The sequence below is a fragment of the Meleagris gallopavo genome, chromosome 5 (genome assembly GCF_905368555.1).
Source record: "Meleagris gallopavo chromosome 5, MGAL_WU_HG_1.1, whole genome shotgun sequence".
Classification (NCBI taxonomy): Eukaryota; Metazoa; Chordata; class Aves; order Galliformes; family Phasianidae; genus Meleagris; species Meleagris gallopavo.
The window spans coordinates 50,401,816-50,414,087 of record NC_139408.1 but is presented as its reverse complement, the minus strand read 5'-3'; the positions used below and the strand labels follow the sequence as shown (position 1 = coordinate 50,414,087).

The following is a 12,272-nucleotide window of genomic DNA, read 5'->3' as shown; positions in this document are numbered from 1 at the left end:
TAAAATAATTACTTCTTTTAAGCACTGGGGGTTGAAACTAGAAGATCTTTGAGGTCCTTTTCAACCCAGGCCATTCTATGATTCTATCATTCTATGATCCTATGATTCACCACCTCACATTCCCCAAATCTGCTTGCCTTTTATTTAGAACAGTGACCACTGATGATGTCTGTTCTTCAGACGACAGCTGGATTTAAACGATCTTCAAATCGCTGAGTTAAGACTGAAAGGATGAATATTCTCTCCAACACTGCTTTTGTATTAATGTATTTCATGAATGCAATCACACAGCATTAGTAACTAAATTTAGTTTTTATTAAGCACGACCGCACAACAGAACAGATAAACCCATTGTATTTCGCTTCTACATTTTATTCTGAAACCACTGACCTCATTTTTAGAGCTAAAGATCTCACGAATCAGAAAAATAATAATCAGTAATTCAAAGGCATTCTTCTGCCACAAAGGAAAAGGAACCATGCATTATGTTTTGGTGTAAGAAAAATTGATGAAAGATTGCGCCTGACATATAAAGTTATACTTTTGATTGGAATACAACCTAAATATTCAGCTTCCTTTGATCCCAAGCTTTTAGGTTTAAAAATAAAAAATAAAAAGTAATGACAAAATGAATAAGGAAATGCAACTTTCAGTTGCAAGACTGAATCATAACCCACGGCTCATGAGCTTTCAGACAAAATGAACAATTAAAGCTAACTTATTTCGTCTTTCACATGCATTGTGATAAACCAGCTCAGAATTATTATTGAACAGAAAAATGCATCGTGCTCTATGAAATAAACATATCTGCTTGAGGTCACTATACCTCTGCTTTTAAAATACAAATATGCCAAACTATGTTTTGATCCACTAATCTTAAAGAACAATCTTGTGAAACAAAATTCTAACAGTTATAGACAGAAGACAGAACATTTTTAAACTGGCTGTATTGTTTCTTCCTCTGAAAGACTTCAGCAATACTTAAACATTCAACATAACAAGCTGATGCAGCTGATAAAGACTATCTCCTCTTTTATGCTTCTTTTCAGATTGGTCAATAATACAATGTGAATCCACCTGATCAAAAGAAATATGTAAGTTAGAATTCAGTCTTATAAGTGCTCTCCTATGAAATACAGTTAAATAAAAGATATTCTTGTTACACTTCTGAAAAGTTTTGACTGTTTCAAATCATACAGGCATTTCAACATGCTACACATTTCAGCATAAGAGCTATTACTATGAAATAAATGAGAATACCATTCCATAACCAATTCCAAGGCTTTACAGGTAGTATTTTATGTAATGACAATGTCCTGAGACCCCTCACACTTGAGATGCAATGGGGAAAATTCTGATATAAGGTTTATACATTAACTAGTTATAAAAAGCTAAATGCTAACAGGGCTGAGAGTAGATTATCTTGGCAATACAAGAAGGAAAAACGAGCTTGAGATATAAAAACAAAAATAGTTTGGCCCAAGATACAGTATCAAGACAGACTCCAACACCTCACTGGATGCCTACTAGAAGCTTGACAACAGTGGACAAGCACCCACTGTTGTTGGGCCCCAAAGAAACCTAAATCTCTCATTTATAAGCGCTGGGTTGTGAGAGGAATTGGGAGGGTGCATATGGAAATCTTACTCCTGCACTCAGCAATTCATCACTTCCTTCTAGGTAAGAAAATGCAGTTGTTTATTATGGCATCCACATTGGGAATCTAGTGGCCTGCAGATGCCTTTCTAGAAAGGTAAGTAAGATTCCTAATAGAGTAGGAAGCTATACTTTCCAGTTGGAACCCTCCCAGATTTTGAGGAAACTACCTTCTGATCCCATCACACCAATTCCAAAACAAGCCACATTTCTGTCAGCATAAGAGGAAAAATCATTTGTAATCCAAAACTAAAAAGGACTTTATCCAGTAAGCCTTAAACAAGAAAAATGAAGAAAAAAAATGTAATGCTACTCAATAGGAAGAATACAAAATTCAAACATTCAAAGGTAAATCTGCCTCTACAATCTCAACTGAGATATAAAAATGAAGTGCTCTGTCTGAAACGTCTGAATCTTCATATACATAAAGCAATTTTTTTAAAACTGATTTTACAAAACTATGGTATCAGCAGAAGGTGATACAAACACAACAGTTGTGGATGCCTGAAATTTGATTCTGCAGAGCTTTCTATATCTTTAAGTTGAATGCATTTTTTTTTTTTCCCCTCAGCATCAAGAGACATCTTTCCAAAGAAAATTCTACTTTTGATCACTCAACTGAACATGCTGGGGTACCGTGTTCCTTTTCGTATTTTTTATTATTATTATTTTTTTAAGTTATATTTCTCCACTCACTTGATTCCATGCATATGGCTTCTCATACCACTTAGGAACAACTCCAGATCTCGGTTTGCAGATCAAACTGAAATTACATAAAAATAACCATGAGAAATACATTTTCATTTGACTAATTAAATATAAAGAAATGTTTATAGCAGGTACAACTGTAAGATGTCCATGCTGAATCTTAGTTTTAGATGTTAATATGCATGTAGTCAAATTAATTCACTTACCCGGACTTTGCCCCTTTAGTTGGAAGTCAAAAGATAAACTCACAGGGACAGTAACTGCAGTTGTTTGCTCTGTTGGTTGCTTTTTCTATTTTTTTTTTTTTTTTTGAAGGAAGTAATTATTTCTTAAATTGACATAGAACTACAGTTTGCAACTATCATTTAATCTATAAATTATACGCATGCTTATTCACTAGAACATATAATAAAGCTATTTTTAGGGCATTCTGTTTTGCATGACAACTCAATTACTATAGATCGTCTGCCTGCTCCAGTTATTTCCTCAAGCCGTGCAAACTACAACAGTAGCAGACTTTAATTAATTCTGTCTAGATGTGTTTTTCAAACACACATTTTAGTCTTAAATAGTGGTGACACGTTGTATACATAATTAGCTTTCAAAAAAAAGGAAAAGATAATGAAAGATTACTGAAGCTGTAATTTTTACATATTTACTCTTACTAATAAAAGTTTTTTTCCCCCCAAGGCATTAATGTGAGATTAAAAAGTATTCATAATTAAGACAGATTTTTAACATATGAAAGAGACATAACAACCAGATTGTTTCTTCCTTCTAAAAGACAGAAAGATGTGTTGCATTAGAAAGTTTGAAAAAAAATAATCCAGAATAAAATCAACAATTATTTGTTTTCCTGATAGTTTGACACCTCCCCATCCTGCAGAATCCTAGGCTTCCCCACCCCTACTTCAGCTGCCTGTCCCCTAAGGTCACAGGATGGCTACATAACCTTGGCTCAGCGAAGAAAGAGTGGTTAAAAACTTGCAGACAGGTAAGAAAAGTAGAAAAATTAATAGTAGGATCATGGGACAGCATTAGTAGCAGCACAAGGATTTCAGGCGGTAAAAAAATAGCAGTAACATTTTAATGCCCTGAACTTAACATCTTGAGAGTTTTTATCCAAGCATAACCTCCTCCTACTGCCACAAACAAACAAACAGGCATCTTCAGAGAGGTTTTGTGTTTCTGTTTCCTTCTGCCCCTCTACTTCCCTACAGTTATTACCACATAATCACGTGAGCAAGCTTCACTTAGATGTGAAGACTAAACGTGGTACTAGATGAGTGTCCAAAGGCAGCACAGACACCATCTGGCCTAAGGCACTTGGACACAAACAAGAAATGAAATATTGCATCAGCAGTGCACTCAACAGCTGGTACTTTACCAGGAATTTTGCCAATGTGAAATGCCAACACGTTGCTGGCAATTTGCACCATTGCTTCTAAATGCATCTAAGGTACAATCTTTATGAAGCTGTGCCGCCCCTTTACAGATGTACAAGTCAATCACTAACAGCTGGCTTGAAGCTGCCATGTCTCTGTGCAACAAGAGCAGCTGACACATCAAGACTGCAGCATGCATGGCAAAATAATTACCTTAACACCTTGCCTGATCCAACACCTGCTGGTCAGCTGACATTTGTTAGGTATCCCCACATCTTCTGGGCATTTTCTATGGCTTTTTAATTGCATTTCATTTCCACTGCCTCAAAAGGTAAGGCTGACTGCCCTCACATTTGCACATTTATTATACAATGATATATATTTAACTTTCTTTCAAGTACTGAAAATTCAAGTACATTGTACTTAGTCTTGTCACAAATGGAAGAAAAACTGAACAGTTGTATTCAAAACCAAGAAACACCTGAAAATTCAGCATGAACAGCTTCTCTGATAATCATTTTCATAACCTAAGATATTTGCAGTTAACCCTAAATGCTTCTGATCCACAACAACATGAGAAATTGCCTCATTTTGGCTGTTACTTTAGAAAAGCTTATTGTAGAAAAATGTCCCATTTACTACAGATGAGAGCAATACTAGACAGCATAGTAACACATGGATGAAAAACTTAACATGAGCAAGCAGTGTGCTCTTGCAGCTCAGAAAGAAATGGTACTCTGGGCTCCATCAGAAGAGGGGTGGCCAGCAGGGACAGGAAGGTGATTTCCCTCTCTACTCTGCTCTTATGAGGCCCCTTCTGGAGTACTGTATCCAGGTCTGGAGCCCCCAGTACAAGAAAGACAGGGAGCTGTTGGAGAGGGTCCAGAGGAGAGCCACAAAGATGATCAGGGGACTGGAGCACCTCCCCTATGAAGACAGGCTGAGGGAGCTGGGCTTGTTCAGCCTGGAGAAAAGAAGGCTGTGGGATGACCTCATTGCAGCCTTTCAGTACCTAAAGTGAGCCTACAGACAGGAAGGGGGTCAAACTCTTTAAAAGGGTAGATAACAGCAGGACAAGGGAAAATGGTTCTAAGTTGAGGGAGGGGAGATTTAGGTTGGATGTCAGGGGGAAGTTCTTTACAGAAAGAGTGGTGAGGTGCTGGAACAGGCTGCCCAGAGAGGTTGTGGATGCCCCATCCGTCCCTGGAGGTGTTCAAAGGCCAGATTGGATGGGGCCCTGGGCAGCCTGGTCATTAAATGGGGAAGTTGGCAGCCTTGCATGTGGCAGAGAGGTTGGAGATTCATGATCCTTGAAATCTCTTCCAACCCAGGCCATTCTGTGATAACATTCAGAAGGAGCTGCTACAGGGACACCTAATTGACCAGGCTAGCCTGAACACTTGCCGCATGCCACAAGCTGAAAGAATTCTCAAGACCGGCTGCACTGACTCATGACACTCAATTCAGAGCCAATATTCCAGTTACAGAAGCTAGGAGGTCTGCTGAGAAAGACAGGTGGTCTTAAGTTCAGTAACTCGGGACTTCCAGCAACTAAGCTGGTCAGCACCCCTCCTGTTGATACCTGTTTAGAGAGGAAAAGCAACACAAAACTCAAAATTAATTTAGAGGCAGAAAATTCTAAGTCTTTCTGTGCTTTCATGCCACAGGTCTGAGTACAGAAAAGTAAAGATGCCACAGAACTGGTATTTTGTAGAACAGGTTTTAAGCTCCTTGAAGAACCAGTGCATCCACAAGCAGTCTAAAGTTGCTGAGCACACTGCTTTTTAAAACAAGCAAATTAAATATTACTAAATGAAAACATCCTATATTATCATTTCCCCAAAGCCTACTCTGAGCTATGCTTTCAAGTTATGCTTCAAGCAAACATTTACTTTTTGCCGAGACAGCAAAACGCATGCTCTTATTTCTACCAAATGATTACCGTAGAAGTAACTGACGAACACTTTCCTGCAGCTGTGGCATCTTCTCTTTTCCAGAGCACACTGCACATTCACAGAGCAGCTTATTAATGGCTGCCCTTAGGATGTTGATCTGTAAAAATAACAGTGACAGAATATAAAAGTAAAATATTAAAAAAAAATACAAATCTAGAACTACAGACCGGCTCGGGTTTAAAAGGGACCTCAAAGATTATCTAGTTCCAACCCCCCCATGGGTGTCAGAGTTGCCAACCAAGCACCTAGACCAGTCCTAGTTCTGTGCTGCACTACATCAACATGTATGAAAGGTGGCTGTGGCACTCATAAAATTGAATTGCAATTGAAATATTAATATATGCAAAAGCATCTGAAGCTTTGAAACATATCATGAAAGGGAAATGGTTTTAAGTTGAGGGAGGGAAGATTTGGGTTGGATGTCAGGGGGAAGTTCTTTACAGAGAGAGTGGTGAGGTGCTGGAACAGGCTGCCCAGAGAGGCTGTGGATGCCCCGGCCATCCCTGGAGGTGTTCAAGGCCAGGTTGGATGGGGCCCTGGGCAGCCTGGTGTAGTATTAAATGGGGAGGTTGGTGGCCCTGCATGTGGCAAGAGGGTTGGAGATTCATGATCCTTGAGGTCCCTTCCAACCCTGGCCATTCTGTGATTCTTCCTCCAGATGCACCACTGCTGGTAGAAGAGGTTAATGCTCCAGACACTTGAAATTAATCTTCAAGATTAATCAGATACACTTCAGAAGATACAGGGTACCAACACAGAATTCTTTCTAAAACATCTTAAGGATTTTCTCTATCTGTCCATAATTTTTACACACACAAGAGCCTGGTGCTACAATTATGGCTAAGGTGTAATTCATATAGATATTACACAGATAAACGCTTTCAAAATATAAAAGTTCACTGTATCTGCACGCCAACGTGACTCATTACCTCCTTAAAAAGCCTCTAGAATGCACTGGTAGCCTACTGTAACTACTCTGCACACAGTACTGCTTGAGGCATGTGAGGTCTTTCACTATCTAGAATCAGATTCCCAGAGCAGATCAGTCAAACTATAAGCAGCCTTGTACTCCTCACCAGAACACTTCTGCAATTTGTAGACAGATCTGTCAGAAGGACATTTGCACACATGTGGTCTTGGACAGCAGAGTAAACTGTATTTAACTTGTCCACCAAGGGTTTTTATTGTTTGACTGATTTGTTCTGGAAGAAGGAGCTTGATACAGTTGATCTCTAAGAACTGTAAAATTAAACTGAAGACTGCAAAGCAAAAATACTACACTGATCTGAAAAATTACAACCAAACAGGAATGCTAAAAAAAAAAAACAACAACAACAACAACAAAAAAAAACAACAAAAAACAAAAAACATAATCAAGCGCTGACAACTTATTAGTGAAAGATCAGTGCTTTTGTTTTGAGAAGTTTACAGAGTATCATACTAAAATATTTGATTTTACTCATCAAAATGTATGGGCAGTAACTCTGTCTGATAGAAGCCCAAGGTTCTAAACAGGTAGTGCACATTTTAAATAAAAAATAATAAAGTTTCAATTGTTTCAAAGGCTGCTAGGATGCTAGTAAAACATTTAACAAGTTGCGATGCTCTAAATTCCACCTATGTAATAATTTACAATAGTAAGGTACGAATTTTTACCTCCAATATGTCATCTACATCAAAATGCACATCAAATGTCAGTTCCATGTCATTTTCTGGAAGCAGTGGAGCCCTACAAGTCTGACTCCAACCCAAACCACACAGTGCACCAGTAAAATACTTGCAAGCTTTATCAACCCTGTACAAACAAAGAAAACAGTCTCACCCTACAGATTAGGAAACTAAACTCATATGAATGCAGACTTACATGAATTTGACTAAGCTGTGTCAAGCAAGATACAGTAGTCTTAAGAAGTGAAAGCAATTGTTACACGTTCATACTTTGTCAAAGTGGGTTTGTTTTTTTGTTTTGTTTTGTTTTTTTGTTTTGTTTTTTAGTATGGCAATGAAACGAAGCTGGACTTCAAGTTATATAAACAAAATTTGGGAGAAAAATCATACGTGTGCAAAGAGGAACTTAAATCAAGGAAAGCTGTGTTGAAATGACAGCTTACAGATATGAGAACTTAAAATTAATCCAGCTGCTAGAACTCAGATTTTACAAAACTCATGCACGTTCTTCTCTTCACACAGAGTTGAAAACCTACCCTAGACTTACAGCATGACTGTCAACAAATGTATTATTTCAATGTAAGAAAAAAGCCTGCAGTGCCAGTATGTAATTGAACAAAATAAATTATCTTAGCAAATACTACACTAAAGCTAATAAAAGATGATACAAGAGCTGTATAAAAACAAATGAAGATAGCATACTAACTCTTGGAAAGAAAGCAAAGAAGACTGATACAAATTTGTGAAGGTCTTAAAGTAAATAAAAGAGACTTTAAAAACCACGTGAATACCTAAGTTCTATGGCAGGAGCAAACAGCATACTAAGGAGAGCAAGTAGGCCAGGAATTGGAGGCATCAAAGATGTTTCCTCTAAAAACATGGTAGATCCTGTAAGCACACACAAAAAAAATTTGAAGAGTACATAATGAAGTTGCTAACCTCAAGATGATGTAATATACTACTACAGCAACATGTTTACTCAGAGCAATTCACATAAAAACAAGTCTTGAAAAAACTGCCAAAACATCTGTATTAAGCATTACCACTTTCATTTAATGATAAAAACGCAGCAACCAGAAATTGCTCAGAGGAGTGTTCTGGAGCATCTTGGACAACAACGGAGTTTATGCTTCCCTTTCGCACAACAGCATTTCTGGAGAGGAAATAAATACTTTCAACATAGGAACAACAACAAAAAACATCAGAAAAAGCATACAAACAAGAAAAATAGAATCCTTTTCATTTCAGAGCACAATCGGAGCAGAGAGCAAAATCTCAATTAGCAGATGTATATGAATTCAATAATAATTTCTCTGTAAGACATTAAAACATCCTTAAATAGAACTATTCTTCCTTTTTTTTTTTTTTTTTTTTTTTTTACACAGCAATAGCACGCAATTAAATGCGATTCACCCATTACCATTCCTCTATTGTCAATGGTCAAAAGCCTTGTGAAATTTTGTAAGATTAACTAGGATGAGTTTTACCAGTTTATGAAAATTAACAGCTAAGAAGTCTGTGCTTCACAATAAAAGTGTCATCATACCTGAACTGGGATACCCGAGTCATACCGTGGCATTTCACCTCGTAAGGACTGAACGGGCCACTGACTGTCACCTTTGAAAAGACAAGGAATGTCACTAGTCAGCCAGCATATGCTTCTCTCATAAAAATATTTATAAGTGAAAAAGCAAAAGGTTTAAAGATCTTGTGCACACACTGAGCAACACTGAATTGATAAACAGGCAACACTTTCATCACCATCCATCTAATGCAAACATCACATATCTTAACGAACACAATGTTATTTTCCACGGGTGCTGGGAATCCGTGACTTCCACAGGCTTAAAAAGCATAGAGTTCAGTCATTGCAGAGCATCTAGCAAAACCAAACCACTGCTGTTTACATGAGGTCTTTAAATTTGAAAATACCACACTTCAGAAAGCAAAGCAATTCAGCAGGATTGCTTCTCTGGTTAACCTGACCATGATTAGGAGCCCAAAAGCCTAAATTTTGTCAGGTTTGAAATGGGGAAATTATAATGTAAACCACGCATAACTTGGAATCAGAATACAGAAAGGAACAAAAATCTTTTTGTTATCTATTCCAGCTTAGTGGTGAGTAGAAGTCTCAAACTACTTAAGCAGAAGAGAATTCTGAGTTTGCAGCTGGCAGTTGAAGAAACACTCACTGCTTCACTATTATAATGTGCTGTGGTGGTCTCTGAACTACTTTCCTATCACCTAGCTAAGGAAGTTAAGGAAGAACCACTTTTTTTCCCCCCCCCCCCCAGTAATTTCCTGAAAAACCGAGCCACAATTTTGCTTTTTGCTGCCACACATATTACAAAGATGACTGTGTGCTGAAACACAGTGTTCAGCTTCTCAATTTTACCCTCATTCTGCAGTGGCTGGAAGTAACACCTTGGAATGTGATGGTATAGCTGGTTCAGTTAGCTCTTACGCTATAATTCAAAACTTTGTTAAAAGCTGCAGTAGATTAGTTCATAGCTGTGCTGCCATTACAGCTCTCTACTCACAGAACGTACCATGAAACAGCATCAACATGGTATGGTTATTTAAGGTAATTTCACTCTACAGTTTGACTAATAGGAGCATAAGGACATGTAATGCCATACTGAAACTACCACTACTCGCATTACCTTATGGGTTGGTGCATCAGATTTGTTGTCAGAAAACCACTTTAATAACCTTTCAATGAGATCCTTTTCTTCCTCTCTTGAAGATACAGATGTTTTCTCTTTTTCCTCTATTCCATTAAAAACAAATCCTTTCAACAAATCATGGCTTTGCTACATAAAAATGGAATAGAATTAAAACCATGAAACAGTATGTTTCTTATAAATTTTACACAGAATTGTCCACTAAAGGAACAAAAAACATGTGGACAAAAAAAAAGATGCTTTCACCTTTCTGTTTACATAAAACACAAAAATGCAGTTCAGACTGAGTTTCAATGAGTAGTGAAGCAGCTCAAATGATTTCATTATCTTTGGATAAGTATCTCTTTCAAAGGGTGTCTCAAAGCACCAATGCCTTTGGCTAACAGCACAGCATGAATTATGCACAGAAGTAAAAAATTATACATCATTCCACTCAAGCATTAACCCTGCATTATCTGGCACAGTCCCAAGGCTTCAGCTCAACTTCTAACAACTGCAGATAGCTTGAGCTGAATAGAACAGTCTAAGCAGAGTTAAAGAAGCTTAATGCATACGTACTTGTGATTCATACGACTCTTCTGCTAGTTCAGCATAATGTTCTTCAATAAGAACATCTCGAATATTCACAAGGTCCCTGTGTCTTGTGTAGTGGAAAGCATCCACATGCAGAGCACTATGCACAAGTGAATACACCTCCACTAGAAGAGTATAACCATTTACTAGCGAGGCAAACCTCCGGCTAGCGCTGTAACTCCACCGTTCCCCACACACAAGAGATTTTGCAGATGGTCGCATCTTGCATATCTTGAATTCCAAAGCCTAAAGCAAAAACATTAAGAGCAATGTTTGCCCAAGTAAAGGATGAGCACAATAATCTTTCATTTTCTCAACAGTTTGACTACATTATAAAACGACCTCAATTATTCCAAAGGCTTATGTTAATTCATAAGACTGCTGCAAAATTATTGTCCCAATTCCTATTCTGTCATTTCTAACACAGCTACACATTAAACCTTCTATCAGAACTCAATGCTGTAAGAAACTGCAAACTGAGCAAAAATAAAAGACAAATCGGTATTAATTTTCCATTCATATCAAAATCTTACTAGTCTAGAAATGTCTTCTCTGGAAAAATTTTATTATCTGCAGCTCTTTTTAACTAAGGTAATACATAATAGCAAACAAGTCAGTTCTCATTTAACCCTTTTACAGAATTGCTACCTGTAACGACAGTCTTGAATGAATTTAAAACAGAAATCCTTGTTTCCTAGCCATTTTGAAAAAGAGGTATTGAAATTACTTAGCGTGCTAAGAACAGAAATAAATAAAACTATAGTTTTGCTGGTTTCTTCAAACACTCTAGACAACATCGATGTATGACATGTTTGTTTCAATGAATTTATAATACCTGAATGAGGACTGGAAAAATGAATTTTAGTTAAAGTAGTTAATGTCTTTGTAAATATAGTTCTAAAGAATTATTTTTATGTAAAGCTAGATACTGAATAAAGTCCTTCAGACTTGCTTTACAGATCACTATTTAATTTTCAAAACAATTCCGCCTGAAAAAATGCAGTGAAGAAGTAGTTAAAAGAACACAAAGTAAAAACAGACACTTCTATCTGGTTTAAATACAGCAAAGCTCTCTCATACATATTTGTCCTGTGACTAACAGAATAGCACAGGAAGAGAAACAAAAATACCCTGTACAGTAACAATACAGAAGACTTTACCACTGCAGATTTCCACCACGCAGGTAAGAAGATGCCTTATTTGTGATGAGGACAACAAAGATTATGCAGAGGATAAATAATTAAACTAATAACTGTTTCTCCTCTCTGGGCTGTTCTCTGGGCTCTATAAATGAAGCTGTCTTTTGCTCAGAGATTCTTAAGCCAAAGCACTGCTAATCTACTGCTCAACCCGTTAGTCCTGAGCTTCAAGCAAGCTATAGAGGAACCAGAACAACATTATCTTTCTTTTCATAGAACTGACAGACAAATAAACTTATGACCAAAAGCAAGAAGCAGCAGAAGTCAGTTGTCTGAACAATTCCCTCTCATTTTCTACTGCTCTTGTGATTACAGGTGGGAGAGAAAACCAAGTACACTGCCAACAAAGGAGGAAACTTGATTCAAACATTGTTACAAAAATAACACAATGCTGTTGAGATTTTTTTTTTTTTTGTTATTTATTGCTGTTGTTGTTATTTCTAT

The 12,272-nt window shown here is 37.3% G+C and overlaps 1 protein-coding gene across 1 annotated transcript in view; it reads right to left on the bottom strand.

Moving 5' to 3' along the window:
* Positions 1-326: 326 nt before the first annotated feature.
* Positions 327-12,272, bottom strand: part of TDRD9 (tudor domain containing 9) — a 58,792-nt gene continuing 46,846 nt past the window's right edge. Inside the window, exons 28-36 of the mRNA XM_003206746.4 lie at positions 10,615-10,875; positions 10,036-10,185; positions 8,919-8,989; positions 8,416-8,525; positions 8,164-8,260; positions 7,361-7,499; positions 5,692-5,801; positions 2,353-2,419; positions 327-1,077 (exon numbers count right to left, since the gene is read on the bottom strand). Coding sequence (XP_003206794.3) covers positions 982-1,077; positions 2,353-2,419; positions 5,692-5,801; positions 7,361-7,499; positions 8,164-8,260; positions 8,416-8,525; positions 8,919-8,989; positions 10,036-10,185; positions 10,615-10,875 — 1,101 coding nt within the window. The 3' untranslated portion in view covers positions 327-981. The remainder of the gene's footprint in view (positions 1,078-2,352; positions 2,420-5,691; positions 5,802-7,360; positions 7,500-8,163; positions 8,261-8,415; positions 8,526-8,918; positions 8,990-10,035; positions 10,186-10,614; positions 10,876-12,272) is intronic.